At 37.0% G+C, this 20,769-nt stretch overlaps 1 protein-coding gene across 1 annotated transcript in view; it reads left to right on the top strand.

The window, feature by feature from the left end:
- Window positions 1–20,769, top strand: part of LOC100592830 (UDP-glucose:glycoprotein glucosyltransferase 2) — a 254,403-nt gene that overhangs the window by 50,772 nt on the left and 182,862 nt on the right. The window contains exons 6-8 of the mRNA XM_030813564.1: window positions 2,992–3,088; window positions 6,804–6,876; window positions 19,249–19,349. Of these exons, the coding sequence (XP_030669424.1) occupies window positions 2,992–3,088; window positions 6,804–6,876; window positions 19,249–19,349 (271 nt within the window). The remainder of the gene's footprint in view (window positions 1–2,991; window positions 3,089–6,803; window positions 6,877–19,248; window positions 19,350–20,769) is intronic.

Below are 20,769 nucleotides of genomic sequence, written 5' to 3'. Positions count from 1 at the left end.
CCAATAATTCTCAATTTTTCCCGAGTTTGCTAGAAGGATGGATACATTCCTATCAATAACAGTAGCACCTTAAGACTATGATTCTCTATCAGGTAAGGCAGAGCTGAGAGGCAAATGAGAATAGGAATGGGAGTGGGAGATACAAGTACAGTTTACCCCTAAGCATGTGTGAGTTAGAGATACTGACCCCTCATGTTGTTAAAAAAATATACGTATAACTTTGGACTCCACTAAAACTTAAGTACTAATAACCTACTGTTGACTGGTTGCCTTACTGATAGCAGAAACAGTCAGTTAACACATATTTTTCATGTCACATGTATTATTATATTCTGTAATTCTTACAGTAGAGTAAGCTAGATAAGTAATGTTATTAAGAAAGTCATAAGGAAGAGAAAATACATTTTTCATTAAATAGAAGTGGATCATCATAAAGGTCTTTATCCTCACAGTCATGTTGAGTAGGCTGAGGAGGAAATGGAAGAGGAGAGGCTGGACTTGCTGTTTCAGGTGGCAAGGTGGGAGAAAATCTGTAACTATCTATAAAAGTAGGTATCTATAAAATAGCTATTTCTTATAAAAATCTATAAGAAAATCTATAAGTAAACCTGTGCAATGAACCTTGTTGTTGTTAATTGTCTGTCTTTTTTAAATGTTCTCCCAAGTGGTTCTAACATGCCGCTGGGGAGCTATGCCCATCTGTTGAGAATCGGTCTCAAGTTATTATTTAGAGTTTCATGCACGTCCGTGTGAAGAGACCACCAAACAGGCTTTGTGTGAGCAACATGGCTGTTTATTTCACCTGGGTGCAGGCGGGCTGAGTCCGAAAAGAGAGTCAGTGAAGGGAGATAGGGGTGGGGCCATTTTATAAGATTTGGGCAGGTAAAGGAAAATTATAGTCAAAGGGGGTTTGTTCTCTGGCGGGCAGGAATGGGGGTCGCAAGGTGCTCCGTGGGGGAGCTTTTTGAGCCAGGATGAGCCAGGAAAAGGACTTTCACAAGGTAATGTCATCACTTAAGGCAAGGACCGGCCATTTACCCTTCTTTTGTGGTGGAATGTCATCAGTTAAGGCAGGGCAGGGTGTTTTCATTTCTTTTGTGATTCCTCAGTTACTTCAGGCCATCTGGGCATATACGTGCAAGTCACAGGGGATGCGATGGCTTGGCTTGGGCTCAGAGGCCTGACATAGAGAATGTGACCATTAAGTGTGCTTCTGTAAAATCATATTAACTATCTGGGCATTTAGTAACATCAAATTATAGCCTTATATTTAATGAATGACATCTTTTATGTTCAAAATAACTGTAATGTAAATCTAGTTAACGTAATTCTAATAAAAATAGACATATTTATGCTGCGTTTTTAACATATGCCTTTTTGTGGGGGAAAAAAGCCTTTTCGTGGGGGAAAAAGAAATAGAAAAACAAAGATTTTTTTTTAACCTGTTGATTTGGTAGTTTGGTTTGCAAATCCAAACTTACTAAACTACAAGATTACAATTCAAATTTTATATCAACACATTTCCAAATGAGGAAAGTAAGTATGAATTTAGGAAACATTGTTATTACTGAGGAGCTAATAACTTTCCAGAACTGATAATGGAAATTGACTATGTGAAATTGCATTTCTTTTATGAACTATAACAAGATACATGGCCTTATAGTTTCGATTCACTTAGCCACCAACTGATTGGTCTTTTGACTAGATACTCAAAATGTAGTTTTAAATTGAGCTGTTATGAAATTGAAAACTCTAAAAAATTTTCATCTTTGTCAGATTACTATAATTATAAATAACCCAGTTTCTACATGCTATCTTTCATATAATGTGGGCCTGAGAAATTAGCAAATTAAATTTTAGTGTGGGCAGCAATGTTAAGTATTTGTCTGAATATCTGAAGTTAACTTTTACATATTCTTACTTGGAAATAGAACAGGCCAAAGAACAGTCACTCTGGCCATATGCGTATCAATAAGGCTTGGTAGAAAGTTTAGGGAGGAAAGAAGAGAATACAAAGAATAACACACTACTAAAGTTCTCCTTCCCTCCAATCTCTACCTTTTCCTCTATCATGCAAAACTGTCCCTATGCAAACCTGAATTAAGCAGAGACACATGGCATCTTCCAGGGAGTTTGCTGAGCTCTAGGTTAAAGTGGTTTTCTAACCCCTTGAGATATGCCAAATGATAATGGTTGCAGTACAGCCAACAAGAACTTCAGTCTGGAAGCGGGAGCAACTTTAAAACTATTATGTGTGTTCATCCGGGTTTCTTCCTTTTGAATAAAATATGGTGACTTCTCTTGCTTGATGAGGTAATCTCTAGGAGTACATTTAATATTTGCCCTTTATAGAAAGAACAAAATTAAAGGTACTAAAATTCTGATCATAAACATTTCGGACCACTCCGTTTTAGTGAACTGTAGCTCCTTACTGCAAGAACAGATGTTAATTTGTGGCATTTGGTATATTTTAATCATTGAGAAACAAAGAAAACTTTTATCAGGTATTTCACGGCACTAACTTTTTTTGTCTCCTTTGCCACTACTTTCCAGTGTTTGCTTTTGGCAGCACTCTAGTTGTCCTACATCTAGACAACCAGCAAGTGAAGAACATTTTTGGTTTAGCAAATCTTTTGGGGATCCCCAAAAAGGAAAACAGTTTTGTTGAAACTTGTCTGTATTGGATCCTCTGTTAATTAACTCATCATTGAAGAAATAACAGAAAAAGATCAGATATTTTTTATTTTAATTGTAAAAATTAAAAAGTAATTAAAACAGTAGTCATGACAAAGCTTTCACAGAGTAGTCATTAACCAAATTCTAGTTCCTTGATAGGCTAGAGACAATGTAAACAACCCCCAAATTTTTCACAGTGATTAAAAACCTTCAATATTACTAATTTACCCTTGTGTCCGAATACATCGTGGTACTGACTTTAAAACAAGATGTTTGACTGTTTTCTCTTTTTATAAAATAAATGTGTTTGCACAGAAACCAAGCTCACGGAAAATGTACTTATCTGGGTATGGTGTGGAGCTAGCAATTAAGAGTACAGAATACAAAGCACTGGATGATACCCAAGTTAAAAGTAAGTTCTCTATCTCAGCACTTGAGTAGAATGAAAAGTTGGAGGCTTTTACATACTTTCGTTTTTTAAAAATTTAATGAGTATAATCCTACATATGTTCATTTGAGGCTAGAGATGGGGTGGACATATTCTTCATTAAAATTTGGAATTAAATTTTAAGCTGAAAGAAATGTATTTAAGATTATTGGTTATCAAAATTTCTTTAAAAATATGAAATTGTATGTTATTTTGCTTATACCCGATGGGCTCCCAACCATTTCAGCACCATATAACAATTGATAGTATATGTAAGGTACACTGTGGCAATAGATGAGGCTGATTATTGCTAGAGGTGACTGGCATAGGCATCTGGGTCTCGCCCATGTAAGGAAGTTTTGTCTGAAATATTTATTTGTAATGAAATTAGGATGGTAGTTTTTTTTTTTCTTTCCTGAAGCAGGATGACAGAGGCCTATGAATTGTTTAGATGAGGTAGATTCATTAGATTTGTGATCTACTAACCAATATCTATCTGTATTCTATGAACTAAATGTATACTCTAGATGAAGAGACTCTGGAGACTTAAATAAACTGAACAAGTTCTCAGAACACTTATGGAAGTCTTCTATTACCTGGTTCATGTCAAATTTATTTATGCCTGATTCTTGGTTAAGAGTTTTACATTTATTCTCTTATATGCACTCAGATGAGGCTCCTGCTTCAACTTTGTTTTTTCATATAGAGGCCCTGCTTTCATCACAGACTTCTCTCTGGCTCCTCCTACTGAATGTGCTTCAAATAAAGATCTGTATTACTGTAATTTAAATATTTTTGGTTAAAGAGTTACTGAAAAAGTATAGTAAAAATAATACTCTGATTTTATGTATTTCTGTATAGCTTGTGTATAGCTCTACAATGCTTTATAATTTACTCTCTTGTAGTCACGATAGTAATTTAAGGCATTTTTAGCTATTCTTGCGCTTATAGAATTTTCTTTAAAAAGTCAGATGGTGACATATGTATCATCTGTATTATTATGCACTGCATTCTGTCATCAGCCTTTTTTTTTTTTTTTTTTTTTGAGACGGAGTCTTGCTCTGTCGCCCAGGCTGGAGTGCAGTGGCGCAATCTCGTCTCACTGCAAGCTCCACCTCCCAGGTTCACGCCATTCTCCTGCCTCAGCCTCTCCAAGTAGCTGGGACTACAGGCGCCCGCCACCACGCCTAGCTAATTTTTTGTATTTTTTTAGTAGAGACGGGGTTTCACTGTGTTAGCCAGGAAGGCCTCGATCTCCTGACCTCGTGATCCACCCGCCTCGGCCTCCCAAAGTGCTGGGATTACAAGCGTGAGCCACCGCGCCTGGCCTGTCATCAGCCTTTTACACACACTTGGAATATGTCTTCGCCTGTCAATTCTAGTTGCCACTCCTTAGTGCAGTTCTTTTTTTCTCTCTGTATACATGTATCAGACCTTTAACTAGCCATCTCTCTGATCTTAGGTCTTCAGTGCCCTCAATCTCACCACCCCTCAAAACAGATTAATCAATCTAATCTCCACAGTACTTTCCAAATGAACTTCTGATGTTGAAAATCTGACTTTGTGATTCCACTGGTTAAATCCTTTAGTGGCTCCCTGTAAGCTCTCTCAAAAATTCAGAACATAGCAAACAAAGCTTTTCATAATCTGATTTCTTACTGCCTTTTTACTGTCCTTCAGCCCTCTCTAATTTGTGTCCTCTTGCCTGAAACACTAAACTACTTATTATTTAGAATAATTTTCTGTTCCCTGGATGCTTTTATGCATGGGCTCCATGGGAAGTCTTTATGACCTCTCCTACATTCATCCCTTAGCATATGCTGTTCCTTCCGCCTACCGCTGTCTTCGCTTCTTTCATTTCTTCTAAAGACTTCATATCTTTTTCTTTGTTTTCCTGAGATGGAATCATTGCTCTGTCACCCAGGCTGGAGTGCAGTGGTGCAACCTCGGCTCACTGCAACCTCCGCCTCCCAGATTGAAGCAATTCTCTTGCCTCAGCCTCCTGAGTAGCTGGGATTACATGTGCCTGCCACCATACCTGGCTAATTTTTGTATTTTTAGTAGAGACGGGGTTTCACCATGTTGGCCAGGCTGGTCTTGAACTGACCTTGTGATTCACCCACCTCAGCCTCCCAAAGTGCTGGGATTACAGGCTTGAGCCACCGCACCCGGCCAGACTTCATATCTTTTAAGACTCAAATATATCAGTCTGTGCCTCTTAGATGGCTGCCTATCTTGCTGCTCTGTTAGAGAATGCTCTTCTCTTTTCTATATCCCATATCTTTCTGTGCCTTCTTTTAGAAAAGTTCATGGTCTGTATCTTTTGTGTCTCTGTTGTTCTTGGTGTCTATCCTGTCATAGACACCTCATAGTAAGCAGTCAATAAATGCTCAATGAATGAATTAACAAACAAGAGGAAAAGGATGACTAGATCAAAGTACCCAGGGTTGTTTTTACTTACAGTCCTAGAGATTCAGAGTTTCAGAAAAGTAAGAAAGGGTAAGCATAATTGCTGACCTCTGATGCACTCTGATAGCCACCCCACACACTGTAAGAGGTCACAGTCTTTATGATCCTAAAGCAGCTTTCACATATTCCACCAACCAGTCTGTATAGTATAATTATTTGGTATGTAAGGGAGAAGGGAAATGACTATAAAATATTATATCTTTATTCTTTGAGACCATGAGTTTTGGTGTCTTTCTAAATATTCCTTGATTATCTTTAAAGGTGTTGGAAATATGTAGGAACTTATATTTAAACTTAGGGTTTGGACTTCCTGCCTCACTTAAAAGCTAAACCCAGCATTTGTTACAGGCCTTTGGGTTATTTCTGATTATAAAATAGAACTTGACTATTAACTAATCTATAAAGCACTGTATTATAGTTGCTAAGTATTTAATCAAGCATGTTCAAAAAGACAGCTCACACTTAGGAATGTTAGCCTGTACACATACATATATATGTATTAATCTGGTCCGTGAAGGAAAAACAAGGTAAAACAAATGGAATTTCATTTCGTTGTGAGTTCTAATTTTTTTTTTTTTTTTTTTTTTTAGAGACAGTCTTACTCTGTCACCCAGGCTGGAGTGCAGTGGCGTGATCTCAGTCCACTGCAACCTCCACCTCCCAGGCTCAAGCCATTCTCCTGCCTCCCAAGTAGCTGAGACTGCAGGTGCATGCCACAACGCCTGGCTAATTTTTGTATATTTTTTTTTTTTTTTGAGACAGAGTCTCGCTCTGTCACCCAGGCTGGAGTGCAGTGGCGCAATCTTGGCTCACTGCAAGCTCCGCCTCCCGGGTTCACGCCATTCTCCTGCCTCAGCCTCTCCTAGTAGCTGGGACTACAGGCGCCTGCCACCACGCCCGGCTAATTTTTTGTATTTTTAGTAGAGACGGGGTTTTACCGTGGTCTCGATCTCCTGACCTCGTGATCTGCCCACCTCGGCCTCCCAAAGTGCTGGGATTACAAGCGTGAGCCACCGCGCCCGGCCAATTTTTGTATTTTTAGTAGAGAAGGTTTCACCGTGTTGGTCGGGCTGGTCTTGAACTCGTGAGCTCAAGTGATTCACCCACCTCGGCCTCCCAAAGTGCTGGGATTACAGGCGTGAGCTGCCACACCTGGCCAAGTTCTTCTAATTTTTGATTACATGTTCTTTTCCCAGTCTGAAAATATTTTTGTTTTATTTCCAAAATGTAGCTGTGACTAATACTACTGTAGAGGATGAGACGGAAACAAATGAAGTTCAAGGATTTCTCTTTTGGAAACTAAAGTAAGTCTGAATAGAAATGAAATTGGTATTATTATACCCATTTGTTTTTAAGGAATTAATTTGATATACTGTTTTGCCATATGTTTCACCTTTCTTTTATGTAGAAAGTACAAACACACGCACACACGATTGTTTTTATTTGTTACAGAAGTACCATATGGCTAATGTCAAAAAGCTACGGAAAGCAAAAAAGCACAACCTTTAAAAATAATCACTAATTTCACAATTAAAGAGATAACTCATAATATTTTGGTGTACAGTATGTTTTTCCAGTCTTTCTGTGAATATTTTTATAGCATCAAATAAATGCATACACAGCATATTGTTTTGCACGGTAGAACCATAGTGTGTACCTGTTTTTTTCACATCTTGTGGATAGTCCATCATTTATTGAAACAGTCCCATAGAACGGGACTTTAAATTCTTTCCCTACTTTTTCATTTAATTTTTTTTTGTGTGTGTGTACCAGTTTGTGTGCATTGCAGACTTTCCTTAGCACAAATTTCCGGAAAATAGTTGATAAAGTATATGTACTTCTTGAAATTTTTGATTCATACTTGTAAACTACCCTCATAAAATTGTACTAACATGGACACTCACCCCAGGATGTGAAATCTGTTCATTTCCCAGAACTTTAATAACCACTCATACTATTTTTTAAACTTTTTCAGTTTAATAAATGAAATGGTGTTTCTATTTTTTTTTTTTTTAAAAAGTGTATTTAATTCACTGGACTGAACCAATTTTATAATTTGTCTCCAAGAAAGTCAACTATTGGCAGTTTATTATTGCACGGATTAACTTTTTTTCATGTTTATTGGCCTTAGAATTTCTTCTTGTGTAAATTGCTTGTTCCTAACTTGTGCTCATTTGTTCTTGCTGTGTTTATCTTTTTTACTAATTATAACAGCTCTTTATAAAAAATTCTGAAACCTTTGCCATATATTGAATTACTTACTATTGAAGTTTATTTTCATATTAATCATAAAGATGGAAGTGTTTTCATTAGTTAGATACAACTGTTATGTTTACATCGAGAGTGGGATTTTATTTCTGAAACTCCAGTGGTATCCCTGGGATAACTAGAAAATTTGAAATTTAAGACTTTCGATACCTATGGTTGGTCGCTGTTAAATATGCATGTATTTATTTTCTCCTTTTACCCAGAATAAATTATTTGTCCCATAAATAAAGTTCATTTATAGAACGGCTAAACCTCAAAGACATGAAACAACAAACATAAGGCAACAAATAAATTGTTAAATATTAGCCTTGTAGCATTTTTTGATCCTGTTCTTCATTTGCACTATATGGTGCTATCACCATACAAATTATGATTTCCCATATTCGAAAGTAGTAATTTTCTTTATTCTAACACAGCTGCCATAAAAGTCAAGTAAATAATTGGTATAGTACATACTTGTTTAGGAAGTTTCTAAATTTGGAGAGAATAAATAATATAATTTAGTAATAAAGTATTTTTAACAATTCATGGCATATAATAAGCATTAATGTTGTTTGTTAAACATGAATAAAATTAATGAAAATTATAATTAAGTTATTATTTGTTAAAATAGTTTCACAAAATGCTGCCAAGAAAAAAATACTGCCTAAATTGAATTTCTTTTGAGGAAAAAAATTAAGTAAATCATTTTTTTTAAAATAAATATTGTAGTAATAATGTTGGCTAATATTTACTATTTTTAAACTCAGTGTTATTTTTACCGTTTTTTAATTAACTTGGCAAGCTGTGGTAAATATTCCTCTTTATTATATTGGTTTCTTTATTTTTAAGGAGTTCTAATACATCTGACATTCATAAAGTATGAGATACTTAAAATCACTTTTCATATGATAAATTTGACTTAGTGTGCTTAGAGAAACAGGAGTTGATAAAGTTTCTGACAGAAAACTAAAAACTTTATAGAATCTAGAACTTTACTGATCTAATGGGTTACAAAAATCATTGATAATATTGGATCTTTAGCTTGAACAAATGTATAGCCCAAAAGAAGAGAAAACATTTATTACTCAAATTTTCTGTACTGCAGATTACCATTTCATATACACATATAAGTAACCTTTCAAAAATTAAAGTTATACCCCCCCTTTTTTTTCCTGCCATGCTGATTGAAGACAAGGAATAGGATGGTGAGTGCTCTATGAATACTCACGAATGGGGATGGCTGTAATTTCATGTACATTTTCCCTTATTTACAAGTGAAAGTTTATTATTTCTTTATCCAGGCAAAATTAATTAAAGAAATATTTTTATTAACACCTTTAGTTCTTGTTTAGTATTACAGTCATGTATGAAGAACTCTCAGGTTGGTTCTCCTGGTGATGAGTAGATAACTATATACAGTAAGGGTAAGATTTTTGGAGACCATGCTAATTTATATGGATAACTGTGTTACATTTTTAAAGTATGTTGGCCAGGCAGTATACTCTAGTGGCCTTAAAATGTTAATACATCTTACAAAATGGATTTATTCTAAGTAAGGTATTTATTTAGCAGCTAACAATACATTTTTATTCCATTTTCAGCTTTCTCAACATCTTGGAATTTATAGTTCTTTTCTCTTTTGAATATAACTTTTTATGGGATTAAATTGCATTTTCTCCAAAAGATCACGTGAAACACTGGGCTATTTTTATTTTTATTTTATTTTATTTCAGCTTCTATTTTTTTCTTTTTTTTTCTTTTTTTAAAATTTTATTATTATTATACTTTAAGTTTTAGGGTACATGTGCACAATGTGCAGGTTTGTTGCATATGTATACATGTACCACGTTGGTGTGCTGCACCCATTAACTCGTCATTTAGCATTAGGTATATCTCCTCATGCTATCCCTCCCCCCTCCCCCCACCCCACAACAGTCCCCTAGTGTGATGTTCCCCTTCCTGTGTCCACGTGTTCTCATTGTTCAATTCCCACCTATGAGTGAGAACATGTGGTGTTTGGTTTGTTGTCCTTGTGATAGTTTACTGAGAATGATGATTTCCAGCTTCATCCATGTCCCTACAAAGGACATGAACTCACGATTTTTTATGGCTGCATAGTATTCCATGGTGTATATGTGCCACATTTTCTTAATCCAGTCTATCATTGTTGGACATTTGGGTTGGTTCCAAGTCTTTGCTATTGTGAATAGTGCCGCAATAAACATACGTGTGCATGTGTCTTTATAGCAGCATAATTTATAGCCCTTTGGGTATATACCCAGCAATACGATGGCTGGGTCAAATGGTATTTCTAGTTCTAGATCCCTGAGGAATCGCCACACTGACTTCCACAATGGTTGAACTAGTTTACAGTCCCACCAACAGTGTAAAAGTGTTCCTATTTCTCCACATCCTCTCCAGCACCTGTTGTTTCCTGACTTTTTAATGATGGCCATTCTAACTGATGTGAGATGGTATCTCATTGTGGTTTTGATTTGCATTTCTCTGATGGCCAGTGATGATGAGCATTTTTTCATGTGTTTTTTGGCTGTATAAATGTCTTCTTTTGAGAAGTGTCTGTTTATACCCTTTGCCCACTTTTTGATGGGGTTGTTTGTTTTTTTTCTTGTAAATTTGTTTGAGTTCATTGTAGATTCTGGATATTAGCCCTTTGTCAGATGAGTAGGTTGTGAAAATTTTCTCCCATTTTGTAGGTTGCCTGTTCACTCTGATGGTAGTTTCTTTTGCTGTGCAGAAGCTCTTTAGTTTAATTAGATTCCATTTGTCAATTTTGGCTTTTGTTGCCATTGTTTTTGGTGTTTTAGACATGAAGTCCTTGCCCATGCCTATGTCCTAAATGGTAATGCCTAGGTTTTCTTCTAGGGTTTTTATGGTTTTAGGTCTAACATGTAAGTCTTTAATCCATCTTGAATTAATTTTTGTATAAAGTGTAAGGAAGGGATCCAGTTTCAGCTTTCTACATATGGCTAGCCAGTTTTCCCAGCACCATTTATTAAATAGGGAATCCTTTCCCCATTGCTTGTTTTTGTCAGGTTTGTCAAAGATCAGATAGTTGTAGATATGTGGTGTTATTTCTGAGGGCTCTGTTCTGTTCCATTGATCTATATCTCTGTTTTGGTACCAGTACCATGCTGTTTTGGTTACTGTAGCCTTGTAGTATAGTTTGAAGTCAGGTAGTGTGATGCCTCCAGCTTTGTTCTTTTGGCTTAAGATTGACTTGGTGATGCGGGCTCTTTTTTGGTTCCATATGAACTTTGAAGTAGTTTTTTCCAGTTCTGTGCAGAAAGTCATTGGTAGCTTGATGGGGATGGCATTGAATCTATAAATTACCTTGGGCAGTATGGCCATTTTCACGATATTGATTCTTCCTACACATGAGCATGGAATGTTCTTCCATTTGTTTGTATCCTCTTTTATTTCATTGAGCAGTAGTTTGTAGTTCTCCTTGAAGAGGTCCTTCACGTCCCTTGTAAGTTGGATTCCTAGGTATTTTATTCTCTTTGAAGCAATTGTGAATGGGAGTTCACTCATGATTTGGCTCTCTGTTTGTCTGTTATTGGTATATAAGAATGCTTGTGATTTTTGTACATTGATTTTGTATCCTGAGACTTTGCTGAAGTTGCTTATCAGCTTAAGGAGATTTTGGGCTGAGATGATTGGGTTTTCTAGATATACAATCACGTCATCTGCAAACAGGGACAATTTGACTTCCTCTTTTCCTAATTGAATACCCTTTATTTCCTTCTCCTGCCTAATTGCCCTGGCCAGAACTTCCAACACTGTGTTGAATAGGAGTGGTGAGAGAGGGCATCCCTGTCTTGTGCCAGTTTTCAAAGGGAATGCTTCCAGTTTTTGTCCATTCAGTATGATATTGGCTGTGGGTTTGTCATAGATAGCTCTTATTATTTTGAGATACGTCCCATCAATACCTAATTTATTGAGAGTTTTTAGCATGAAGGGCTGTTGAATTTTGTCAAAGGCCTTTTCTGCATCTCTTGAGATAATCATGTGGTTTTTGTCTTTGGTTCTGTTTATATGCTGGATTACATTTATTGATTTGCATATGTTGAACCAGCCTTGCATCCCAGGGATGAAGCCCACTTTATCATGGTGGATAAGCTTTTTGATGTGCTGCTGGATTCGGTTTGCCAGTATTTTATTGAGGATTTTTGCATCAATGTTCATCAAGGATATTGGTCTGAAATTCTCTTTTTTGGTTGTGTCTCTGCCAGGCTTTGGTATCAGGATGATGCTGGCCTCATAAAATGAATTAGGGAGGATTCTCTCTTTTTCTATTGATTGGAATAGTTTCAGAAGGAATGGTACCAGTTCCTCCTTGTTCCTCTGGTGGAATTTGGCTGTGAATCCGTGTGGTCCTGGAGTGTTTTTGATTGGTAAGCTATTGATTATTACCACAATTTCAGAGCCTGTTATTGGTCTATTCAGAGATTCAACTTCTTCCTGGTTTAGTCTTGGGAGGGTGTATGTGTCGAGGAATTTATCCATTTCTTCTAGATTTTCTAGTTCATTTGCGTAGAGGTGTTTGTAGTATTCTCTGATGGTAGTTTGTATTTCTGTGGGATTGGTGGTGATATCCACTTTATCATTTTTTATTGCATCTATTTGATTCTTCTCTCTTTTCTTCTTTATTAGTCTTGCTAGCAGTCTATCAATTTTGATCTTTTCAAAAAACCAGCTCCTGGATTCATGAATTTTTTGAAGGGTTTTTTGTGTCTCTATTTCCTTCAGTTCTGCTCTGATTTTAGTTATTTCTTGCCTTCTGCTAGCTTTTGAATGTGTTTGCTCTTGCTTTTCTAGTTCTTTTAATTGTGATGTTAAGGTTTCAATTTTAGATCTTTCCTGCTTTCTCTTGTGGGCATTTAGTGCCATAAATTTCCCTCTACACCCTGCTTTGAATGTGTCCCAGAGATTCTGGTATGTTGTGTCTTAGTTCTCGTTGGTTTCAAAGAACATCTTTATTTCTGCCTTGATTTCATTATGTACGCAGTAGTCATTCAGGAGCAGGTGGTTCAGTTTCCATGTAGTTGAGCGGTTTTGAGTGAGTTTCTTAATCTTGAGTTCTAGTTTGATTGCACTGTGGTCTGAGAGACAGTTTGTTATAATTTCTGTTCTTTTACATTTGCTGAGGAGTGCTTTACTTCCAACTATGTGGTCAATTTTGGAATAGGTGTGGTGTGGTGCTGAAAAAAATGTATATTCTGTTGATTTGGGGTGGAGAGTTCTGTAGATGTCTATTAGGTCCACTTTGTGCAAAGCTGAGTTCAATTCCTGGGTATCCTTGTTAACTTTCTGTCTCGTTGATCTGTCTAATGTTGACAGTGGGGTATTAAAGTCTCCCATTATTATTATGTGGGAGTCTAAGTCTCTTTGTAGGTCACTCAGGACTTGCTTTATGAATCTGGGTGCTCCTGTGTTGGGTGCATATATATTTAGGATAGTTAGCTCTTCTTTTTGAATTGATCCCTTTACCATTATGTAATGGCCTTCTTTGTCTCTTTTGATCTTTGTTGGTTTAAAGTCTGTTTTATCAGAGACTAGGATTGCAACCCCTGCCTTTTTTTGTTTTCCATTTGCTTGGTAGATCTTCCTCCATCCTTTTATTTTGAGTCTATGTGTGTCTCTGCACGTGAGATGGGTTTCCTGAATACAGCACACTGATGGGTCTTGACTCTTTATCCAATTTGCCAGTCTGTGTCTTTTAATTTGAGCATTTAGTCCATTTACATTTAAAGTTAATATTGTTATGTGTGAATTTGATCCTGTCATTATGACGTTAGCTGGTTATTTTGCTCGTTAGTTGATGCAGTTTCCTTCCTATCCTCTATGGTCTTTACAATTTGGCAAGATTTTGCAGTGACTGGTACCAGTTGTTCGTTTCCATGCTTAGTGCTTCCTTCAGGAGCTCTTTTAGGGCAGGCCTGGTGGTGACAAAATCTCTCAGCATTTGCTTGACTGTAAAGTATTTTATTTCTCCTTCACTTATGAAGCTTAATTTGGCTGGATCTGAAATTCTGGGTTGAAAATTCTGTTCTTTAAGAATGTTGAATATCGGCCCCCACTCTCTTCTGGCTTGTAGAGTTTCTGCCGAGAGATCAGCAGCTGTTAGTCTGATGGGCTTCCCTTTGTGGGTAACCTGACCTTTGTCTCTGGCTGCTCTTAACATTTTTTCCTTCATTTCAACTTTGGTGAATCTGACAATTATGTGTCTTGGAGTTGCTCTTCTCAAGGAGTATCTTTATGGCATTCTCTGTATTTCCTGAATCTGAATGTTGGCCTGCCTTGCTGGATTGGGGAAGTTCTCCTGGATAATATCCTGCAGAGGTTTTTCCAAATTGGTTCCATTCTCACCATCACTTTCAGGTACACCAATCAGACGTAGATTTGGTCTTTTCACATAGTCCCATATTTCTTGGAGGCTTTGTTCGTTTCTTTTTATTCTTTTTTTCTCTAAACTTCCCTTCTCGCTTCATTTCATTTATTTCATCTTCCATCACTGATACCCTTTCTTCCAGTTGATTGCATCGGCTTCTGAGGCTTCTGCATTCTTCACGTAGTTCTCGAGCCTTGGCTTTCTGCTCCATCAGCTCCTTTAAGCACTTCTCTGTATTGGTTATTCTAGTTATACATTCATCTAAATTTTTTTCAAAGTTTTTAACTTCTTTGCCTTTGGTTTGAATTTCCTCCTGTAGGTCGGAGTAGTTTGATGGTCTAAAGCCTTCTTCTCTCAACTCGTCAAAGTCATTCTCCATCCAACTTTGTTCCTTTGCTGGTGAGGAACTGCGTTCCTTTGGAGGAGGAGAGGCACTCTGCTTTTTAGAATTTCCCGTTTTTCTGCTCTGTTTTCTCCCCATCTTTGTGGTTTTATCTACTTTTGGTTTTTGATGATTGTGATGTACAGATGGATTTTTGGTGTGGATGTCCTTTCTGTTTGTTAGTTTTCCTTCTACCAGACAGGACCCTCAGCTGCAGGTCTGTTGGAGTTTGCTAGAGGTCCACTCCAGACCCTGTTTGCCTGGGTCTCAGCAGCGGAGGCTGCAGAACAGCGGATTTTCGTGAACCGTAAATGCTGCTGCCTGATTGTTCCTCTGGAAGTTTTGTCTCAGAGGAGTACCCGGCCATGTGAGGTATCAGTCTGCCCCTACTTGGGGGTGCCTCCCAGTTAGGCTGCTCGGGGGTCAGGAGTCAGGGACCCACTTAAGGAGGCAGTCTGCCCGTTCTCAGATCTCCGGCTGCATGCTGGGAGAACCACTACTCTCTTCAAAGCTGTCAGACAGGGACATTTAAATCTGCAGATGTTACTGCTGTCTTTTTGTTTGTCTGTGCCCTACCCCCAGAGATGGAGCCTACAGATGCAGGCAGGCCTCTTTGAGCTGTGGTGGGCTCCACCCAGTTCGAGCTTCCTGGCTGCTTGGTTTACCTAAGCAAGCCTGGGCAATGGTGGGCACCCCTCCCCCAGCCTCGCTGCCACCTTGCAGTTTGATCTCAGACTGCTGTGCTAGCAATCAGCGAGACTCCGTGGGCGTAGGACCTTCCGAGCCAGGTATGGGATATAATCTCCTGGTGTGCCGTTTTTTAAGCCAGTCGGAAAAGCACAGTATTAGGGTGGGAGTGACCTGATTTTCCAGGTGCCGTCTGTCACCCCTTTCTTTGACTAGGAAAGGGATCTCCCTGAACCCTTGTGCTTCCCGGGTGAGGCAATGCCTCGCCCTGTTTCAGCTCACGCACGGTGCGCTGTACCCACTGTCCCGCGCCCACTGTCTGGCACTCCCTAGTGAGATGAACCTGGTACCTCAGATGGAAATGCAGAAATCACCCGTCTGCATCGCTCATGCTGGGACAACAAGCTGTTCCTATTCGGCCATCTTGGCTCCCTCTGCTTATTTTTTTTTCAGCTTCTATTTTAGATTCAAGGCATACACATGCAGGTTTGTTACATGGATATACTATGTGATGCTGAGGTTAGGAGTATGAATGATCCTATCACCCAGGTAGTGAGCATAGTACCCAACAGGTAGTTTTTCAGCCCTTGCCATCTCCCCACTCTAATAGACCCCAGTATCTATTATTCCCATCTTTATGTCCATGTATACCCAATACTTGGTTCTCACTTATAAGTGAGAACAGAGGGTATTTGGTTTTCTGTTCCTGTGTTAATTCACTTAGGATAATGGCCTACAGCTGCATTCATGTTGCTGCAAAGGGCAGGATTTTCCATGGTGGTATATGTATCCCATTGTCTTTTTTTTTTTTTTATTATACTTTAGGTTTTAGGGTGAATGTGCACAATGTGCAGGTTTGTTACATTTGTATCCATGTGCCATGTTGATTTCCTGCACCCATTAACTCGTCATTTAGCATTAGGTATATCTCCTAATGCCGTCCCTCCCCCCTCCCCCATTGTCTTTTTCCAATTTGCCATTGATGGCATCTGGGTTGATTGCATGTCTTTGCTATTGTGAATAAGTGCTATGATGAACATATGAGTGCATGTGTCTTTTTGTCAGAATGATTTATTTTCCTTTGGGTGAATACCCAGTAATGAGATTACTGGGTTCAGTGGTAGTTTGAAGTTCTTTGAGAAATCTCTAAACTGCTTTTTGCAGTGGCTGATCTAATTTACATTTCCACCAACAGTGTATAAGCATTCCCTTTTCTCTGCAGCCTTGCCAGCATCTGTTACTTTTTGACTTTTTGATAATAGCCATTCTGACTGATGTGAGAGGGTATCTCATTGTGGTTTTGACTTGCATTTCTCTAATGATTAGTGATGTTGAGCATTTTTTCATATGTTTCTTGGCTGCGTATGTATTTTCTTGTGAGAAGTGTCTGTTCATGTCTTTTGCCTAGGAAACCCTAAAGACTCTGCCATAAGGCTCCTAAAACTGATAAACAACTTCTGTAAGTTTCAGGATACAAAATCAGTGTACAAAAATCAGTAGCATTACTAAAAGCCAATAATGTTCAAGCTGAGAGCCAAAACAAGCAGGCAATCCCATTTACAATAGCCACACACCAAAAAAAGTATGTAGGAATACATTTAACCAAGGAGGTGAACCATCTCCACAAGGAGAACTACAAAACACTGCTGAAAGAAATCATAGATGACACAAACAAATGGAAAAACATTCCATGCTCATGGATTGGGAGAATGAATGTCGTTAAAATGGCCATACTGCCAATCTACAGATTCAATGCTATTCCTGTCAAACTACCAATGTCATTTTTCACAAAATTAGAAGAATCTATTCTAAAATTCATATGGCTATTCATTTGTTTTTCTTTTTTTTTTTTGAGATGGAGTCTAGCTCTAGCTCGGTCACCCAGGCTGTAGTGCAGGGGAGCCATCTCGGCTCACTGCAACCTCTGCCTCCTGGGTTCAAACAATTCTCTTGCCTCAGCCTCCTGAGTAGCTGGGATTACAGGCGTCTGCCACCACTCTTGGCTAATTTTTGTATTTTTAGTAGAGACAGGGTTTCACCGTGTTAGCCAGGGTGGTCTTCATCTCCTGACCTCGTGATCCGCCTGCCTCGGCCTCCCAAGGCTATTCATTTTTAAAAGGGAATACTCAAAATTAGTCTTCCGCAGTGACTCAGTGACTGCTCACTTCAAAGCAAAAATTCTTTGAAGTACTTTCTGAATAATACATATGTTTTCTAAATTATATAAAGAATTTTAGCAGTGGAAGTTACTAAGATGATGATTAAATATGAAAATTGGTATAGTAGCTCTCATAAACTTATAATCTGATAACTTAAAAATATTAAAAAAGGAAGTGTTTGTTTAATTCATAGTGAACTTCTTTTAGAAAGAAATGCCATTGTACTTTTATTATCATAGCAATTTTGATTTGTTTTCAAAACATGATCCCACATTTTAGTAAACCTGTAAGATATTGACACTGTACTGTATATATTTATTCATAACTATAAGATTACCATATTTATATATATTCTGTATTTTTTATTTCACTTTTCAAAGTCTTCTTGTCTATTGACTATTGAAAATATGTGTTTTCAATGAGACACCGTCTCATGCCAGTTAGAATGACAATCATTAAAAAGTCAGGAAACAACAGATGCTGGAGAGGATGTGGAGAAACAGGAACACTTTTACACTGTTGGTATTTGTGTAGATGAGTTCAACCATTGTGGAAGACAGTGTGGCAATTCCTCAAGGATCTAGAACCAGAAATACCATTTGACCCAGCAATCCCATTACTAGGTGTATACCCAAAGGATTATAAATCATTCTACTATAAAGACACAGGCACACGTATGTTGATTGTAGCACTATTCACAATAGCAAAGACTTCGAACCAACCCAAATGCCCATCAATGATAGACTGGATAAAGAAAATGTGGCACATATACACCATAGAATACTATGCATCCATAAAAAAGGATAAGTTCATGTCCTTTGTGGGGACATGGATGAAGCTGGCAACTATCATTCTCAGCAAACTAACACAAGAACAGAAAAACAAACACCACATGTTCTCACTCAAAAGTGGGAGTTGAACAATGAGGACACATGGACACAGGGAGGGGAACATCACACACCATGGCTTGTCGGGGGTGGGGAGCTAGGGGAGGGATAGCATTAGGAGAAATACCTAATGTAGATGACGGGTTGATGGGTGCAGCAAACCGCCACAGCACGTTTATACCTATGTAACAAACCTGCACGTTCTACACATGTATCCCAGAACTTAAAGTATAATAAAAAGAAAATATGTATTTTGTAAGTTGTGCTGATAGTAAAGTTATTTTTTTAAATTGTATCTCTCCATTTAAATCTGAAATGGCACCATGTCTTGATTTCATGAGTGATAGAGGAAAGAAGATTACAGTTTAGATTGCGCGTATAGTAAAATACCATTCTACTACATCATTATTTGGCTTTCTCTAAAAGATGCCTAGAGATGTTTAACAATGGGTAAAATTATCTTATTTTAGTTTTTTATAAGAATCAAAGATGGAACTTTTCAGAAATAAACTGATTGTATGAGGCATTTTTGTCTTTCCTTATAGTTTTTATTTTCAATTATAAAAGCAAGGCTTGCCATTTATAAAATGTTAAACAAAGAGTATGTAATATGAAAACATAAGTCTGCCCTCATCCTTGCATCGCTTACAGTTGACACTAACAATTGAGAGTATATTCCTGCAGATTTTGTTTCATATATTTAATAAAAGAGACCTGTATATCTTCCTCATTATTTTCAAGTTCTGTGAATATAGCTGTATCACAATTTATGATTATCTTAATGATGAATGATTCATTTATGTCTAATTACATGGAATATGTAATCTCAAAAATATGCTGTTTGTATAATGGTTTGTGATAGGTGATGCTACTTACCATCACTTAATATTTTGATGCAGAGAAATATATTCAGATCTTAGAGATAATCTGACAGCATTCCAAAAATACCTGATTGAGAGTAACAAACAAATGACGCCTTTGAAAGTCTGGGAACTACAAGGTATAGTATTTTGAGATACTTTAACACAGCATTTTGGTAACTGATCTGTTTTGTTAAATAAGCTTTTATATATCACATGATATAGATTATTTTATGGACAGTATTAATGACTAGTGAAGTGAATAATATAAATTATGATTTTTTGTGGCAATACCTATTTAACAGATCATCTCTCAAGCAAGCTATGTTTTTATGTTTGCAAGACTTAAAATTATATGAAGTGAGGTTATTCGATGTTATTTCAAAAGTATATACTGATTTATAGGTTAGTCTCAAGTATTATATCACATTTTTGGAGACTATAACTGATGAAAAATCCTAACTCCTAGGTAAAGAGAAAATGAAACTTAATCTTGGTTTTCTTCTCTTTGGAATTTAGATCCTGTTAAGACTATTGCATGTTTCACTGATAAATTTTTAGTGGAAACATCAAATGGAGGACATGCAGTTTTACAAAGTTAGGAATAGCTTCTGCATTGAAAACCTACAAGCAGATATTTTGTGAACAAAATTTGATTTGGTTTGAACTTTTAAGTCCTTTTCAATTTATAATTTTTCTTCTTTATTTGTAATGATTTAGTAGGTCATGGGGACATGTCATCTTTCTGCATAATCTTTTGTCATCTTTTATCAACTTTTAAAAATATAACAGCTTAATAAGCTGTTTTGTTAAATAAGCTTTTATATCTCAGATGATATAGATTATTTTATAGACATATTAGTGATGTAAATGACATTACTATAATACTATTCGTACTAATACGTTCACATACTATTCAATTTGCCCTTTTAAATTCTACCATTCAATAGTTTTTAGCATATTTTTAGAATGCCGCCACTCTTAACACAGTTGCTTTTAGAAAATTCTCATCATCCCCCAAAAAAACTAACACCCTCATTAGCAGTCATTCCTCATTTCCCAACTCCCCAGTTGTAGGCAACCACCAATCTACTTTCTGTTTTTAAAATAAGAAAGGATATTTACAGGCCACTCTCACTGGTATAACTTACTTATAACATACAAATAATATTTTATATTTCATCTGGATTATAGTTTACAGGGTCCTTTCATATAAACTATCTTATTTAAGTGCCAGTTACCACACAGCTAATAAGTGAAGATTTTGGTCCAAGTAAATAAATTCTTTATACTGTACCATATGGTATCTAGGTAAACTTTATATACACTTAACAGAATATTGAATAGTACATTTTAAAATTATAGCAGAATGTGCAAGACCCAATCTATCGTTTTATAACTTCTGCTATTCTTTACCTACCTAATACAAATGTTGTATCAACTAAGCCCTGTATCATTAGAAAATAAATATATCAATAGAAAAATCATTCAGCAGAAAAAGATTCAAGGCCATCGTTACGACAGATTTACTATAACGAATCTACCTCTTTGAACTGATAG

Source organism: Nomascus leucogenys, chromosome 5, assembly GCF_006542625.1.
Source record: "Nomascus leucogenys isolate Asia chromosome 5, Asia_NLE_v1, whole genome shotgun sequence".
NCBI lineage: Eukaryota > Metazoa > Chordata > Mammalia > Primates > Hylobatidae > Nomascus > Nomascus leucogenys.
The sequence above is the reverse complement of the archived record's forward strand: the minus strand, read 5'-3'. Positions and strand labels throughout refer to the sequence as shown.